This window comes from Myotis brandtii, unplaced genomic scaffold (genome assembly GCF_000412655.1).
Source record: "Myotis brandtii unplaced genomic scaffold, ASM41265v1 scaffold707, whole genome shotgun sequence".
Classification (NCBI taxonomy): domain Eukaryota; kingdom Metazoa; phylum Chordata; class Mammalia; order Chiroptera; family Vespertilionidae; genus Myotis; species Myotis brandtii.
The window spans coordinates 876,467-895,042 of record NW_005370773.1 but is presented as its reverse complement, the minus strand read 5'-3'; the positions used below and the strand labels follow the sequence as shown (position 1 = coordinate 895,042).

The 18,576-nt window shown below is 46.4% G+C and overlaps 2 protein-coding genes across 2 annotated transcripts in view; both read right to left on the bottom strand.

Annotated features, from left to right (window-relative positions):
- Positions 1–2,709: 2,709 nt before the first annotated feature.
- On the bottom strand, positions 2,710–4,357 carry LOC102263076 (transcription elongation factor A protein-like 4). Its single transcript, XM_014530010.1, is given in 5 exon segments — positions 2,710–2,952; positions 3,167–3,277; positions 3,279–3,510; positions 3,743–4,049; positions 4,303–4,357. Coding segments are annotated over 5 exon segments (795 nt in total). The 3' UTR covers positions 2,710–2,862.
- Positions 4,358–14,917: 10,560 nt separating this feature from the next.
- DCTN5 (dynactin 5 (p25)) overlaps positions 14,918–18,576 on the bottom strand; it is a 23,841-nt gene continuing 20,182 nt past the window's right edge. The window contains exon 6 of the mRNA XM_005882328.2: positions 14,918–15,675. Coding sequence (XP_005882390.1) covers positions 15,578–15,675 — 98 coding nt within the window. The 3' untranslated portion in view covers positions 14,918–15,577. The remainder of the gene's footprint in view (positions 15,676–18,576) is intronic.

The following is an 18,576-nucleotide window of genomic DNA, read 5'->3' as shown; positions in this document are numbered from 1 at the left end:
AACTAGCGAGAGACCCAGATGGCGGCATAGGTAAACACCGGAGACTGCTGCCGCAAACAACCACTTCAAAAATACAACTAAAAGACGGATACTTCCCAGTGCCTACAAGAGTAGACCCTCAGCGTTCAGTCAGAGGGAGGGAGGGCTGGTTGGCAGACTGCCTGGCAAACTGACAGGCCAATGCCAAATCTGGCCCGCAGGTGTTTTGTTTGGCCCTACTCTTTATTTTTTTTTAGCCCCCCATTTGGATTTATTTAAAGCACTTAAAAATCAAGAGAGCGCTCACAAAATTCAGATCCATGGCTTTTCCTGAAAAACAAAAACAAAACTAGCAGCTCTGGCAACTCTATGCCTGCACATCTTCCCATTTTGCCAAAGTTCCCAGCTCCCCACCTGCCACCTTTGACCATTTGCCTATCTGGCTACTGTAGATACCTGAATGGCAACCCTGGGGTGGCAAAATAGCCAAGTTAGAAGCTCTTTCTCTGCGCCCTGTCACCCTTCTGTGTCTCTGATAGAGCCCAGCAAAAATCAACCACATTGTAAGTACTCTTCACCTGCCTCCCAAAAAACTGTGTGGCAACGATGATTCCTTCCTACCCCATGTCCCGAGCTCCCAGTGCAATGCCTGTAAAAGGGAGGCAAATGTTTGCTAATAAAAGGGAGTGGTTTGTTTTTTAAATTAAGTCTTTTTTTTTTATCTCTGTGGTGTATAGTCTTCTATTTTCTTTTTATTGAAGTTAACTCTACATACAGAAAAAGTATACATATCATAATTATACAGCTCAGTGAATTTTCACAAATTAAACACTCCATGTAAACAGCACCCAGATTGAGAGAACACTACTGATACCTCAGATGGCCCCCTTGTGTCTTTTGTAGGGGGTCCCCAAGACCACCCCCCAGTTCAATGATTCACTAGGAAACTCACTCAGAATATAGCCCTACTTATGGCCAAATATGATGTATTACAGAGAAAGGCTGTGGAGCAGAATCAGCCAGGGGGAAGGGCGCACAGGCAAAGTGGGAAGGAAACCAGGCGCAAGCTTCCCAGAGTCCTCTCCCAGGGAAGTGGCACAGGACACAGTGAGTTCCTCCAGCAGTGCGCTGTGACCACACCAGCAGAATGGGAGCTGGTTAGGGACTCAGTGCCAGGACTTTCACTGGGGCGGGCTGCATAGGCACCCTCCGCCTAGCAGACACCAAATTCCAGATTCCCACAGGGAAAGCAGATATTCCGCAAAAGCACATCGTTTGTACACACAGTTTGGGCACAGGGAGTCACTCATCATTTAGTGAATGATGAGAAGCCTCCTCAAGTCCAAGTTCCCAGTCACCAGTCAAGGGCCAACCTTGCCAACAGGCCTTTGCAAGGCGAGCAGTCTCAGGCTGCTCTATTAACTCATTTCTACACAGTTGATCCTTGGCCCTGGGGCAAGGCTTCTTTGCAGCGAAGTTATTATCTGTAGAACCCACACAGGGGAGACCAATCTGCAGGACCGACCTCTGCTATTCCTATTAGGGGGTCCTGGATTTAGCCGTTAAAATAACTCCCAGTAACCAGAAAAGTCTATCTTAGAAAGCCAGATGGCCTCCTCCTTAGTTCCTGTCTGGCACGTTTTTACCTGGCCCAAGGCATCAACTCAGGTACAGCACAGCTGTGGCCTGTAAGTTCAAGCTCACCTGAAGGCTCCAGGGCCGAGCCAGTGCGGTGATGGGCACAAAGCACAACCCCAGAGGGGCCATGTGGCCCCCTGAAAGTGAGTTTATGATGTTAGGGTACACCAAGAAGGACAGACATTAATCAGGCAGAAGTTAATAGCGCCCCCAGTGTAGGCAGCTCCCACCATGGGACCTCCTGACCTAGAGTTCCCAGGCCAGTATAAAAAATTCGTCCAGCCCAGTCAGTGTGGCTCAGTGGTTGAGAATCGACCCATAAACCAAGAGGTCATGCGCCCTGACTGTGGGCTTGATCCCCATTAGGGGAAGTGCATGAGGCAGCTGATTGGTGTTTCTCTCTCTTCAATGTTTCTATCTCTCTTCCTATCCCTTCTTCTCTCTTTAAAATCAATTAAAAACATATTAAAAATTTAAAAAATTCTTGTTCAGTTCTTGGTTTTCCGGGGATTGCCTGAAGGCTGCCTGGAGGGAGTCCGTTCCCGTGTTTCATGTCCATGGTACCAGTTTATCCACCTCAGGAGTGTGGACAGCACTTGAAGGTGTTCTGATGGAGAGCGCAGGAGCCTCCTCTGTGGTCACAGTCAGTGCTGCCAGGTGTAGCCACAGACCCAGCAGTCTGAACTCAGAGCCCGCTCGGTGCATGGCAGGAAGCACTGGAAAGCTTCCAGGGAGACAGAAAGCTTCCAGTAATAGTTCTGACAAACAGAGATCAGAATGTCTTCCCATCCCCAAGGCTCCCCGGGTGCTAGGTTTCTGCTTTTTCTCCACTGTCACAAAATCAGCAGGCCACACCACTCAGCAATCCTAACTTTACATATATCCTTTTCTTTAGAAAATATTTTTATGTATTTCAGAGAGGAAGGGAGAGGGAGAGAGAGAGAGAGAATATCAATGATGAGAGAGAATATTGATCGGTTGCCTCCTGCATGCGCCCTGACCTATAGATTCATAGGTCGATGCTCAACCATTGAGCCAGGCTGGCCGGGCTCTTTTCTTTTTTTGATGCTTCTTCAAACTGTTTTCTTTTTAATTTTACAATGCACCATAGACATTATTCCATGCAACAGATGAAAATGTGCTACTGAAACATAGAGGGCTGCAGCTGGATAGCAAGAATGACACCTAGAGCAAAGTCTAAGCATAAGGTTAAAGCCCTGTGCTTAGCGAATGCCTGGCAGGGGACTACACGAGAGGAATGTCTTCAAAGCTCCTTTGTGGGGCCTTACAGCCACCCCTAAGTTCCCTTGGGTGGAAGGGGTCCTGTAAACTTTTTTGTATTCACATAACCTCCTCCCCTCACCCCCCGCCCCAATTTCTGTCTGGTTTTCTTCACCTCATCCTCTACCCCAGGGGTCCTCAAACTTTTTAAACAGGGGGCCAGTTCACTGTCCCTCAGACCGTTGGAGAGCCGGACTATAGTTTAAAAAAAAACTATGAACAAATTCCTATGCACACAGCGGCGGCAAAAACACCCGGCGGGCCGGATAAATGTTTTCGGCGGGCCGCATGTGGCCCTCGGGCCGTAGTTTGAGGACCCCTGCTCTACCCTAAGCAAACCCTCAAATTCTCTTAGCTCCTCACGGCTCAAATGCATGTCCATGTATGGCCTCTTTGTATTCCCTGAGGTACTGAGCCAGCCTCTTGTTCCTTTTCCTTTTGGCTTTTCTGGGTACATCATCCTCAGTTGGGTGCTTTCCTGCAGCCCTTGGTTCAATGGCTGGTTCTCCTTCTTTTGGTTTTCCCTGACTGGCTCTCCCTAGCTCCCTGGCTCTCTCTGACTCCCCCTGACTCCCTTTGGGTCCCCCTAGCTCCCTGGCTCTCTGGCTCTCCCTGACTCCCCCTGGCTCTCCCTGGCTCCCCCTAGCTCCCTGGCTCCCCCTGGCTCTCCCTAGCTCCCTGGCTCCCCCTGGCTCTCCCTAGCTCCCTGACTCCCCCTGGCTCCCCCTAGCTCCCTGGCTCTCCCTAGCTCCCTGGCTCTCCCTGACTCCCCCTGGCTCCCCGGCTCTCCCTGGCTCCCCTAGCTCTCCCTGGCTCCTCCTGGCTGTCGCTTCTCCTCTAGTACTTCCTCCTGTTTTGTCTCTCCCTTGTTCTTCTCTTTCCCTCATTTCCTAACTTTTCCTTGTCTTCCCGCGTACGAGCTCCTTCTGGCTTTGCAGCACTGAGGTGCTCTTCGTTGTCCAGCTCCCCTTGATTCTCAGGCATCCCTTCACTTTCACTGCAGAGCTTTTTCCTGTTGAGATGTCCCCTCCTTTTCCTGTCCTGTGGGAATTCTGGACAGGTTCCTTCTTTGCTAGCGCAGCCATGTGCTGAGAACAAAGACACACAGACCTTTCCCCCCCATGCCCATTCCTTCTCACTCACTCGTGTTCCTCAGACAGCGACGAGGCCTTCACACTGACCTGAAAGAACCTGAGCAACCATTCAGAGTTCTCAGCTCAGGGTCTGACCACAACCAAGGAGCTACATTTGTTCAATCACCTCTTATTCTCAACCAGTCCTTTCACCTGGAAGGATTGTACAAAAGAGGCATAAAAGCATTTAGCCAGAAAGACATGTTCAGGAGCTGGTCAGGCTATGTGAAGGCTGAGCTGTCTTCCCCAGATTCCTATGCTGAGCCCTGACCCCCACCACCTCGGAACATGACCTTAAAGAGGTGATCAAGGTAAAATGGGGGCATTCGGGTGGGCCCTAATCCAATATGACAGGCGTCCTTATGACAGGAGATTAGGACATAGGCAACACAGAGTGGTGACCATGTGAAGATACAGCAAGAAGGTGGCCATCTGCAAGCCGAGTAGAGAGGCCTCAGGAGAAACCAACCCTGCCAACAGCTTGATCTTGGACTTCTAACTTCCTGAGCTGTGAGGAAGTAAATCTCTGTTGTTTAAGCCACCCTCTCTGTGGTATTTAATGGCAGCCCTTGCAGATTAATAGAGGATGAAACTCTGAATTTTAAAAAATTTCAAAATGGGTCTACATAACCTCCTACCCTTTATCCACAGAGTAGCCTAGGAAAGATCAATCCCTTTCTAAGACAGCTATGTATGAATAATCACCCTGCCTTCCTAAGGTGTCTGTGCCGGGGGAAGGGGGAAGGCAGAGTCAGGCTATCAACCCATTGTGGCAAGTTGCAGCAATCCAGAAAGCTGAACAGTGCAATAACCCCAAAGGAGGCCCAGAGGCGGATCTGCCAAAAGCAGACAGAGGGGTCACAGTCCCTGTAATGTGTCCTCTAACTGGCAGCTTTCGGCCAGGATCACAAGTTAGGATGCAATTAGCCACTGGTCAGAGATAAAGAGCTGATCAGCAGCTTGATTTTAGATGATCCCATCAGAGATCAGGCCCTTTTCTATGGCATTTGTATGTGACCCAAATGGCCCAGCCAGCGTCTGCGACACATGTTTTCATAATTCAGAGCTCCACAGAGGGGATCCTGAGTCTCCATGGTCCCAAGGCCTAAGTCCTGCTCACAGAGCCTGTGTCTGCTTTCAGTCCAGCACAGTTCCCGCTGAGGCTGAAAAGGCACAAGCAGCCAGTCTGAGTTTTCAGCTTCTTGTTGGGTGCCAGCAATCAGGATCAGTGAATCTGGGATGCCGAATGAGCCAGCTGCTTTTCTTCAACAGCAGCAAAGGTATGCTGCAGTGCCAGATAGTCCAAATCCAAGCGACAAGCACAGCTTCCTTCTTACCTTTTTTAAAAAAATATGCTTTTTATTGATTTTAGAGAGAGAGGAAGGGATTGATGAGAGAGAAACACATCTATTGGTTGCCTCCTGCACGCCCCCTACTGGGGATCGAGCCTACAACCAGGCATGTGCCCTGACTGGGAATTGAACTGGTAACCTCTTGGTTCATGGGTCCATGCTCAACCACTGAGCCAAACCAGCTGGGCGCTTCCTTTTTATCTTATCTGTCTTAGAGTTCAAACTGACCCACTCAAAAATATGCACATCAAACTGGGCAGGCATCAGCCAATCTGGGTCAGACATTTGATTTCAGCAAAGGCTCATTATCAATTTAACTATGTTTTCAGTTTCCAAATGTGCATTTCCACCCAGAGATTGCCTCTCTGTTCCTGTTGTCTCCCGTTTTCCAGAGGCACCAACAGACCAAGTCATAGCAACAATCATCAGTTATGGAGATTTGTTCTGGTTTCAATACCCAAAGAATTTAAATTCTAACTCGCTGCTGGCAAAAAGCAAGAAAGTTGTATACCACCACCACCTTCTTAATTTAATTGCAACTTTCTTTGATTGGAATGATTCCTCTAGCATTTATGAAATTATAAGCTTATAACATTTTAAATCAACTTGGTCATATATCAAGATACAACAGCGACAAAAATACAAAGCCATGTTTTAAAATTTTTTCCCTTTTTTCTCATTGCAAATTTACTCAAACCCCTAGCAGAAAATTCAGCATTTACAGGGCTTCCATTTGAGGCCTGCAACATTAACTCCTTTCTGCACAGACCCTGTCCAGTAACAAACCCCAAGAGTAGCTATCTACTCTCCTAAGGTCAGAGTTTTTGTTTTGTTTTTTTAAAATATTTTTTTAATTGAATTCAGAGAGGAAAGGAGAGATAGAAACATCAATGATGAGAATCATTGATCAGCTGCCTCCTACACACCCCACACTGGGGATCAAGCCTGATCCTGCGCATGTGCCCTGACCTCCTGGTTCATAGGTTGAAGCTCAACCACTGAGCCACACTGCCCGGGCAGGTCAGAGCTTTAAGCAATGTACTCAACCAATAAAAATATGTTAGAATGTTTTTCATTCATACATTTAAAGGCTACTGAACACCCACTGCATGCCTGTTTTATTTGTTCCATTTAGAAACACTACAAAAATAATGAAGCATTGAAGAAACTTCCTTTAATTCCTTTTCATTCTTTAACAGCTGTTTTCATTTCCCTTCTAATCCCTGTCAACATGGAGTTTCAATTTCATATAGGTGTAGTGATGCCCTGTTAATACAATCTATCTGCATAGTGTCAGTAAAAATACTGTAACAGTGAGTCCTTACTGAGCACCTACTATATGCCACTCATGGGGCTAGAAGCTTTACAGAAGTGATCTTGTTCAACCTTCACCAAGACCCCAGGAGAGAAGCATTATTATACCCATTTGAAGATGAGGAAATGAGCACTTCTGGATTAAGTTACTCACCCAGGATCACACAGACACCAGGTGACAGAGCCTGAATTCCAACCCGACCCTGCTGACTCCAAAGCACACCTGCTGTCCACTGGCTCTCTGCACACTGCCTCCTTGGGCCTTGTCTGGCAAGCCCCAAACCCCAGATTCATTTGTTCACTCGCTCATTCCTTCCCTCAAAAAACAATGACATATTAGTTAAACTAATGGACTGCCCAGCCGGCACTGAGCGTCGACCTAGGAACCAGGAGGTTGCTATGCAATTCCCAGTCAGGGCACATGCCAGGGTTGCAGGCTCAATCCCCAGTGTGGGGTGTGCAGGAGACAGCCGATCAATGATTCTCTCTCATCATTGATGTTTCTCTCTCTCTCCTTCTCCCTTCCTCTCTGAAATCAATAAAAATATATTTAAAAAAAATAAAATAAACTCATGGACTAAAGAACCCTAGGTTCAAATGCCAGCCCCTCCCTAGCTGTGTGACCTTTCTGTGCCTCAATGCCCACGGCTATACAATGGAGATAACGATGGTGCTCATCTCCTAGGATTCTGTCTAGATGACGTGCCTATCTCCCAGGCTCTCGTGAAGAGGTTCTGTGAGTAGAGCTCGTAAACAGCACCAGGCACACGTCGTGTCCTTGTTACTGAAGTAAACGAACCCATGCCTGCTCCCAGGGTGCTCGGGCTCTCCAGCAGGGCTTTCTGTTCCCGGGCTCTCCTTTCCTTGTTCTCCCCCTCGGCTCTGGCCCTACTGCTCCCTCGGGCTCTTGCGGCTCCCTAGGAAATCAGAGAGCAGCCAGAAGACCCCAAAGGTTGAGATACATGCAGCTGAAAGGGAACAAGTTGGTGGGGCCAAGAAGAACCACAGGCTAATGCAGCTGTGGGCAAAGTACGGCCCGCGGGCCGGATTCGGCCCGTTTTAAATGAATAAAACTAAAAAAAAAAAAAGACCGTACCCTTTTATGTAATGATGTTTACTTTGAATTTATATTAGTTCACACAAACACTCTATCCATGCTTTTGTTCCGGCCCTCCGGTCCAGTTTAAGAACCCATTGTGGCCCTCGAGTCAAAAAGTTTGCCCACCCCTGGGCTAATGTCTAGACCCAAGAACTGAAAGGCAGAATGTGGACTCTACCCCCGTTTTTCTTGGATGATTTTCATGTGCATGAACCATGTGCCTGATGTACAATGGACTTATAGACACAGAACAAGCCATTTCATCTCTCTGGGGAAACAGGATGTCCTGTGCTAACTCTTCTCCCTTCAGGGTCCACATCAGAGTGCATAATGAAAGCAGCTGGGGCCAACCCACCAAGGAAAACAAAGGATTAACTGACTGGACGGCAAGTGTAGTCCTCAGCGCCAAGTGGGCCTTTGGAGGCCCAGCGCATACGAGGAGTTGCATAAAACATGGATTTTGCAGAAGGGTAAGACTTGGCTTTAATTCCAACTCAGCCATTGATTAGCTGTGTGACCCTGGGAAAATTTACTTAACTTTTCTATCAGTTTCCTCCTCTGTATAATGAGTTGTAAAAATTCATACTTTTTTGACAGCTGGAAGGATTCAATGTTTTCGAATACATACTTGACACCCCACAGATGCAAAGCAAGGAAGGGTGATTCCTTTTCCCCATCTCTTCATTGTGGCAGACTAATTATAAAGGAAAGTTATTCTTAATTTCAAAATTTTAAAAATGAGTGCTATACCTATACTATAAGGGGTTTCACTCAAGGTGTGTCCTAATAATTGTAGTTAAAACTACCATTTATTACCCTAGCCCCGTGGTCGGCAAACTGTGGCTCGTGAGCCACATGCGGCTCTTTGGCCCCTTGAGTGTGGCTCTTCCTAAGCCTTAGGAGTACCCTAATTAAGTTAATAACAATGTACCTACCTATATAGTTTAAGTTAATTTATTTACTTATTTTTATTTTTTTAAATTGTTTTATTGCTTAAAGTATTACATGTCTCCTTTTTTCCCCACCCTTGACAATCCCCTGGCCTCCCCTTCCCCCCAGTGTCTTATTATATAGTTTAAGTTTAAAAAATTTGGCTCTCAAAAGAAATTTCAATCGTTGTACTGTTGATATTTGGCTCTGTTGACGAATGAGTTTGCCAACCACTGCCCTAGCCTGTTCGGCTCAGTGACTAGAGCATCGGCCCGAGGACTAGAGGGTCCCAGGTTTGATTCGGTCAAGAGCACATACCTTGGTTGCAGGCTCAAACCCCGGCCCCAGTTGGGGCACGTGCAGGAGGCCTCTAATCAATACTAGTATGTCTCTCTGCCTAGCCATCGTGGCTCAGTGGCTGAGTATCGACCTATGAACCAGGAGGTCATGGTTCAATTCCCGGTCAGGGCACACGCCTGGGTTGCAGGCTCAATCCCCAGTAGGGGGCGTGCAGGAGGCAGCCAATCAATGATTCTCTCTCCTGGATGTTTCTCTCTCTCCCTCTCCCTTCCTCTTTGAAATCAAAAAAAAAAAATATGTATATATATAAATGTCTCTTTCACATGGATGTTTCTCTCTCCTTCCCTCTCTAAAAATCAATGGAAAAATATCCTCAGGTGATATAACAAGACAAAAAACTACCATTTATTGAGTGCTTACCCTGAGTCAATATCCTGCTTTACATATATGAGTGCATTTAAATCCTCATCACAACCCTTATACATCTTCCCTATTTTATAAACGAGAAATCTGAAATCTGAGGTTGCTCAAGAGAGACAACTTGCCCAAAAGTGAAGGACTAGGAATTGATCTGCCACCTCCAATACCCATGTTCTTCACCACTGTGATGACCCTCAAGAAAGGATCCTCAGGCCTCCATCACAGACCTCTAGTTTGTTTCCTTGGCTCCCCCCCAACCCCCACCCCCACACTAAGCTGTAAGATCCCTATGGGCAGGGCCCGGCTCCATCTTATTCTCCACTGTATCCCCAGGACCTAGGGCAGTGCCTGGAAGTCAGCAGTGGCTCAGTAATAAATGAGTGATAAAGCATGATGTTGGGCCCATCTTCCTTGCTCTAAAGGGCAGCAAGTGTATGTTCTACAAAAGCACCCCCCTCCCTGGGGGCTCGATAAGTGCTTTAGTCATCAGGGACTTATGGGAGCTGGTCCAAGCTGGCAGCACATTTTGCTAACACCTGTTTTGAAATAACCAGGCATCTGGACACATTGTCCCAACACTGCCAGTGCCATTTCAGGGGATTTTCAGCTCCACAGAAGCTATCCCAGATCAGCCAGCTAGATCTGACCACCCATGGCAACCATCCAGGTCTGTGAGATGCCAATCTGTCCTGGAGATTAGCTGAGGGCGAGTCAGAACACGGCTGGGGCTCTGTGTTCTGGATACCTGTGGGCTCTCACCAGCCAGATCAAGATGCGAAGAAAGGCCTCCCTAGCCAACAAGATCTCTCCTTTATGCAAAGAAACTCCCAAGGATGTGTTAAATAGGAGCAATGTTTGTCTGATTTATTTCAAGTCTGCCATTACTGGAATGGGTCCGAGTGACTAAGAAAGGAACCATGGCCTCAGGCTCTGAGTGAATTGGCTCATGCAGAAGTGATTAATTCAGAAGCCACCACAGATCCCAACCAACCACAAGGGCCCCGTGCAGCCATGTGGAACAGAATCTGTCAACAGAAAGCTCACAAGTCAACCAGTCAACCTTGTTCCCTGCACCAGGGGTCCTGCAATGTGACTTATCTGGCTTAGGGGGAAGCTAGCGAGAAGGATTCACATCCCAGTAATTACCCCATTAAGTATGTGTTGGATGTTGCCACCTCAGGAGCTCATGGCTAGTGTGGACTCAGACAATAATAACACAGGTACATAGCTAGAATTCTGCCTAGACCTTGACAAGGACCCCGCCATAGGTATTACAGGTCCATAAAGAAGCAGTTCCAAGCACAGGAGCATCCTCCAAAAGACTCTTCATTGAATATTCTACTTTGGACAAGCTACATCCTCTCTGTGCCCCCTAATCTAGGCCCAGGCACCACTCAGTAGGTACCCCTAACCCCCAAGACCAAGAGTGCTGAGATTGGGCAGGGGTAAGGGTAGGCAGGGAGAAAAAGAAAAGTGAAGACATCCAGAGAAAAGGAAAAGGCTTGACCTGGACATCCGATGGTTTTTCCTGTTTGGCACCCATTCTTCCCTCTTCTGGTAATATCACCCCGCCCCCCCAATACCACTACCAGCCCCCAACTCTCAGTCCACATGGGTATGTGCCCCAGGCCTATCCGATCAGTGTATTCTATCTTCCTGGCCACAATGATTCCTTGAGGCTGGATACCTCCCTGTTTTGGACCAATGACAGCCAGGTCCAAGGTTTTTGTCAGGGAAGAGGAGCTCCTTCTACCAATAACGAGCTATGGGGTCACTCATATGAAGCCTGAGGAGGAAGTCAATTCAAAGGAAAGCAGCATAGAGAGCTGAAGAGAGACAGGTCCCTGACGATGCTGTTGTGAGTTCTAGGATCCAGCCTGACACCCAGTCTAATCCTGATCTTATAAGCTAATGAGCCATTAATTCCCCCTGCCCTAAGCCAACTGCAAAGAGTCCCAACCAAGGGCTCTCCCATATGCCCGCTCTACTGGGAGATTGAGAAGACAAAGATACTTTCTTCTCTTGGATGGTGAAGATAATTGTCTGATGACAGGTTGTCCCTGGGGGAGAGCCTCCATGGAGACAGAGTGCAGCTGGCCTTTCCCAGTCCACACACTTACAACCATCAACACACTTTCAAACAGTACCAGTCCATGCAGACTGGTTTTGCTGTAGTTGGTGTTTTGGTCTTCTCAGCACCTTGTTTTGTTAGTGGGCTATGCTATTTCTCCACCATGAAGGGATGAAGGAAAGGTCATGACCCACATCAGATTTATTATAGTGCTGTACACCCTTAGCCACAGTGAGTGATCAAAGAGGGCATGGGACTCACAATAAACCACTGAGAATCTTTCTCTTGGATTTTCCAAATTAGAACTGGAGGGAAGAAACCTTTATTTCAAGCTCATCAAGCTGGGAGGATGTCAATCTGGAGATGTCAGCTGCCACCTGCCCCAATGCATGGAGAAAGCCCACTTGCAGTCGGAGAAAAGGAACCCAAGACACAGCCTGGGAGAGCTTGCTTTCTGTCTCCCAGTGTCCTCAGTGTTTGCTGCCCAGCTAGAGACTAAATTTACAATCGCCCTTATTGCTAAATGTTGCCATGTGACAAGATAGTAGGAACTTGGGGGCCTGGTAACATGGTAGAGCCCAGCCACCTACCTACCCTGGATCACCTGCCTATCCCTGCACTCTTAGGTGAGAGAGAAATGACCTTTTAGCTTGTTTGAGCCACTGTATTTTGATGATCTCTGTTATAGCAGCCCAGTCTGTACCTTTATTAATGTGAAGATGAAAAAGATATAAAAACAAACGGTCCTGATGGGGCTTAAATCTCAGAATACCATTGTCCCTTCAATAATGATGTTATTACTTCCGAGTGCCAGGAACTCTCCTTATTGTTGACATATAATACCTCATTTCCTCTGCACCAACCCTGTGGGGTGCCACTGGGATTCCCATTGTACAGCTCAGGACACAGAGACTGAGTAACTTCCCCAAGGCTCATATCCCATTGCCTCCCAAGCAGGTTTTTTCCATGATTTGTTGTGTAAGCCAATAAAATCCCTTTTTTTTTGCTTAAACTGGCTCAAGCTAGATTTGTCACTTATAACAAAGTGGTTCCAATTGGATTTTTATTTCAGCTAGTTGTACATTCCTAGGGAGTGCCAACCGTATGGTACAGAATTTTCAGACACTATTAATGACTGAAAGCAAGATAATTCTCATAAGACACCTGCTCGCATTTAACTACTCAGACCACAGATGTAGCTACAAGACAGCAGGGCACAATGCAAGGAGACTATCTTCTCAGAGGAGACACTAGGCTTCTTGCCTGTGGCAGACATCGTTAGACGGTTCACCCCAAACCCATTCCCAATCCCCCTTCTCTTGCCTGCCTGAAAAACCAAAACACTGGTTTTCTCAGCTTTCTGTACAGCCAGATGGCACATCTGGGGCAATGAAAGGTGTAACTGGGAAGGATTCCAGCACAGTAACTAGAAGTACGGACTATAGAGACAGAATGCCCAGGTTCACTGTCGCATGAGCTGCATAGATCTGGGCACTGGACTTAACCTCTGTTCCTTGGGGAGAAAAAGTGCACCGACCTCATGGTGGCTGTGGAGATGAGAGGAATTAACAAATGTAAAGAACTCAGTAGAGTACCTGGTATGTGGTAAACACTCTGTGTTAGCAATTGCTATTTTAATCACTAGTACATGCCAATATGGAGCAATTTCTAAAGTAGGTTGTTGATTCAAGCAGTGAGGTGCAGAACAGCACAGCTCACGTGTGATCGCATTTGTATGATCATGGAGGGGCCGGTGTGTGCACACATACACACCTGCTTGTGCAGATACAGGCTGCCTCTGCCAGGAGAGACCAGAACCTGCCCAGAGTGGTGGCCTCTGGGATTCTGGAATGAGAAGACCTACTTCATTACATGGCCCTTCTTTCCTAACTGGACTGGACTTCTGGAATCATATACTTAAGTTAAAGATTTTTAAATTGTTTTTGTTTTAAAAGACTCAACCTCCTTCCCACTTTCTCTTAGTTTGCATTGTTCCCCAACAAAATGAAAGTCAAAAAATTATGGCAATTATATTTCAATAAAGCTGGAAAAAATTACATAAGAAAATGGACAGTTAGTTGCATAAAGTGGTAAACTAGTCAAACACAGGCGGGATGGAAATCTGTTGGACATGCCCTGGAAGATTTCTCTAGTGAGCAACAGGTTATATTCTGCCAACTCTAAGATGTACCTTTTTTGTGGCACAAAAGGAGAAGGGAGCTGGAGGAGAGGCCAGGGTATGATGAAAAAACGTGCAATTATCACAGGCGGCTGGTACAGACAGGCGGCTGGTACAGACAGGCGGCTGGTACAGACAGGCGGCACAGCAGGTGTGCTCCAAGGGCAAGCTTGTCCCTTCTGAAGAGCCTGGGCTCTAGAGCCAGCCAGACAGTGCTGTGACTCCTGGGCCAGCCACTCCTTGTATTGGACCAAGTTACCTAATAGTCTCATCTGTAAAGTGAGAGGAACATCCACTTTACAGGGTCAGTGTGAGCAGCAAGGCTCCCAGCAGAAAGCAAAGTGCTTGAAGAATAGAGGTAGCCATTGTTGGAGGGCAAGAGTGATCACCTTCAAATGAGTTGTTTGGTTGTCAATCTTTTAATGTACAAACATAAAAAAAAAGACAAAGCAGAAAGCAGTTTTACATTGAATGAGTAGAGACAATTACATACAGCTACCAACCCCACAGCTGGATATTGAATCACTACAGCGCCTGCTAGATCTTAACTCCAAGGCTGAACTGTTCCACCCTCCTCACAGGAGAATCAGAGCACTAAGCAAGGCCAACATTCCCAGACCTTCACTTCTAAACCAAGAGGTCAGAGCAGATCTAGGGAGGGTTGCACTATTATTACCCAGGAGACAATAAGAATGGCACTGGCGACTTCCCTGACTGCTCGGGACTCTGTCACAGAGTGGCTTTAAGAGGCCCCTGTGTATGCAGGTATTTTGGTCTGAATTGTAAGGTTTACAGCAAATACAGGGTGGGTCAAATGGTTCCAGGCCAGGGAACAATTGTCACAAATGTCATGTCTTCAGTGAAATAAGGCATATACTGCTGCCCCCAAATACCCTGAGGCAAGGATGGCTGCCTGACCAGTCCATCCACATGAGACTCAAACCTGGGACTTCGCAAAAATCAAATCTGGGTGCTGAGGGTCCTCCTAGTGAAAGCCAATGGCCCTACAACAGAATGCTAGAAAGTCTTTTCTTAGTCACCCTTGGTTAAAATGACAGTTCAGGCCCTAGCCGGTTTGGCTCAGTGAGTAGAGCATCGGCCTGCGGACTGAAGGGTCCCGGGTTCGATTCCAGTCACATGCACAGTTGCAGGCTCGATCCCCAGTGGGGGGCATGCAGGAGGCAACTGATCAATGATTATCTCTCATCATTGATGTTTCTATCTTTCCCTCCCTCTCCCTTCCTATATGAAATCAATAAAAAAAATTTTTTTTCAAAAATGACAGTTCAGGTCATTTGGGAAAGCAGAGAAATATTAACCACCCCTCCTTTCATGTTTCAGTAGCCAATAGGAATAGGAATCAGGGCCCTGAAAAGCCACAAACACTTTTTCTTCACGATTATGAGCAATTGCAGCAACTGGCCAAATGTGTTAGTGATAGGAAAGCTGAGAGCGACCCATGTGAGTGGGTCTCACAGCGGGGAATTCATGGCCACAGCAGCACACTGGCTTCACGGCTGCCATGCTGGACAGAGTGCCTGCTCTGCAGCCTGTCTCAGCAGTACCCAGCCATCCACAGGACCAAGAGTGGGAGTGCTATGAACAGTTGAGTCTGTGTCCCACAGATAATGGTATGAAGTGTGGTACGGTTTAAGCAGAGCTTTTGGAGACAACTCCTCCAGGTGGTCTATTATTAAAGTCTTAAGAGCTCAGAGCTGAGGATGATTGAGAAATTCAGAAGAATTAAACAAAAAACCCAACAACAAAAAAGGATGGGTAGAAGGTGTCAAAGACATAAGAGCTCTTTGTAGATGCTGAATGGCTCACTTTGTCCCCAAGTTCATCTTAAAGCTCAAGCGAATTCAACACGAGACAGACACATTAGACCTGAGTCAAGGGCAAAAACTTCTGGTAGTAGCTCTTGGTGACGTCAATCATCAGCTCCTGGGTACATTCTGGAAGCTCCCCCGAGAAGAGTCCTGGGGAAAAAAAGACCGGTCACCATGGGGAGCCAGGAAGGCCTGCAGCTCTGAGTCCCGTTTAAACCCCTAGGGAGCCTTTTCTTTAGTCGAAATACTAGGTTTTCCATCTTTGGTGCTAACAGAATACTTCCACTGACCACCTTCTAGATGATAAGAATGTTTGTGTGTGAGGAAATAAATAATACTGCTCTCAAAATGGAGAAATCTATTCCAAGTAAAAGAGCTTAGCACATCATTGCATGATCTGAAGTTAAGGCAACTCTGACTACATCAGAGGTTGTTCCAGACAAGGACTAGTCCATCCCTTGGATTCTGGTGTGACACCTCCTGGGCAAGTCAGGGTGAGCATTCTTGAGGTAAGAAATGAATCCAACATGCACCAGACAAAATATGGGTCAGAGTAGGACAGAAATGTGCTATATGTAGGGATATAAAAGATGGGCCTCAGACTGAAGAATATCCAGGAAAGAGGCACTCTCCTGCACTATGGGTGGAAGTGTAAACTCATATGGTCATTTTGAGGCATAATTTAGGAATAGCTAGCAAAACTTTTAGAAGTTCATACCCTGTGATCTGACAATCCAACTTCAAGTATTTATCCCACAGGTAATCTTGCCCAATTGCACAACATATATAAATGCAACAATGCAGCAGTTTCTAATCATGAAAACCCAGGTACTGTACAACTTCTAATGACACCTTATACAGGGCACAGACTAATTATGCTGTGGTACATTTATGTATTCAAAGTGTGGCTCAGTTGGTTGGGAGTCGTCCTATGCACTGAAAGGTTGCTGGTTCAATTTCCAGTCAGGGCACATGCCTGGGTTGTGGGCTCCATCCCTGGTGGGGGACAGGTGGGAGGCAGCCTATCGATGCTTCCCTCTCTCCCTCTCCCGCTAAAAGTCAATTTAAAAAAAAAAGGAATGAGGTGAATCTCTACATACTGACAAGAAAAAATGTCCAAGATGTACTAAGAAAGCAACTTTCCACACAGAATAGAGTATGATTCTGTTTATATATGCATAAACAGTTTCATATATTCATATTATATACTCATATACCTATACACTCATATACATACACATATGCATATATATAAAGTGCATTGCTAGGAAAACCTCTTAATCTCTTTTAACTTATTAAAGGTCCTTAGAACCAACCTATAGCTGACAGCAGAAGTCAGGGAAGCACTGCTAAATACTTCAAATCCAAAGAAACACTGTGTTTGGAGCTTCTTTTTTTTTTTTTTTAAATATATTTTATTGATTTTTAGAGAGGAAGGGAGAGGGAGAGAGAGATAGAAACATCAATGATGAAAGAGAATCATTGATTGGCTGCCTCCTGCCCGCCCCCCACTGGGGACCGAGCCCGCAACCCAGGCATGTGCCCTTGGCCGGAATCGAACCTGGGATCCTTCAGTCCACAGGCTGACGCTTTATCCATTGAGCCAAACCAGCTAGGGCTGTTTGGAGCTTCTGATGAAGGATCCAAGCTGCCTAGGACCTTAGAGGTCATGTATAAATGAGGAAGCTGAGGCCTAGAGAGGGTGGGTGTTCAAGGTGTGAGAGCTGGTTAGTGAGGAAGCCTTGATGTGCACTTTGAGCCCTATTTAGAGTTTAGTACTTTCTGCATTGTGATAAGATACTTCCCATGTTCGTTTTATGTAGTTTCACAACAAATGCTAACCATCTAAATGCTCTGTTGGCAATCTCCATCTTTAATAAGAGGCAGAGGGTTTCAGGAAAACTGGCACTTGTGTTCGTAACCAGCTATGATGGCTATTACACTTGACCTTAGCCAAAAGGCCGAGCAGCAATAAGATGGGCTATTACTTCAATTATTTGCATAATCTGCCTGGCCTGGGGGCCTCTGAGTTTTTGGTTCCTGACCCAGACTCTTTCTGTATGATTTGCCTCTCAATTTGTTCCATGACTCAGATTCATGGTGTGGAGCCCTCCTTGACTTCTGCCATCAGCCCTAAGTTGGTTTAAGGACCTTCAATAAGTTAAAAGACACTAGGAGATTTCTCTAGCAATGTACTTCCTTTTTTTTTTCTTTTTAAGAGAGAGGAAAGGAGGGAGACAGGGTGAGAGAGAAGAGAAGAGAAGAGAAGAGAAGAGAAGAGAAGAGAAGAGAAGAGAAGAGAAGAGAAAAGAGAAGAGAAAATAAAACATCAATGTGAGAAAGAAACACTTATCAGTTGCCTCCTGTACATGCCCAGAATGGAGATTGAATCCACAACCTAGGTATGTGTCCTGACTGGGAATCTAACCCACTACCTTTTGGTGTATGGGACAACACTTCAACCAACTGAGCCACCCGGCCAGGGCACAATGCACTTCTCACCTCAGATGAGATGTTTATCTGACAATCTGACCTAGCACTGGCTGAGATCAATGAGACATTTTCTCAGTGGAACCCCATATGGGGAGAATTACTAAAGATGTCTCTTCTTCCTCTGCAAAAGCAGAGACGCATGAAATAACAGAATGGCCAATTTCCACCCCAAAGAATCTGGGTGGACGATGTTGTCCATTTTTGAAACTCATATTCAGTTATCTGAGTAATGAGACTGTTTAAACTGGAAAAACAATTAAGCCACCCAGTAGCAGATATCCATCTATGAATTTGTGATGTGCCTGTGTATACGTCATAGAATTTCAATCATGTAAACATGCATAAGACGTAACTGGTGCCCTGGCCGGTTTGGCTCAGTGGATAGAGTGTCAGCCTGCAGACCGAAGGGTCCCAGGTTCGATTCCATCAAGGGCACATGTCTGGATTGCGGGCTCAATCCCCAGTGCGGGGCGTGCAGGAGGCAGCCGATCAATGATTCTCTCTCATCACTGATGTTTCTATCTTTCCCTCTTCCTTCCTCTCTGAAATCAATTATAT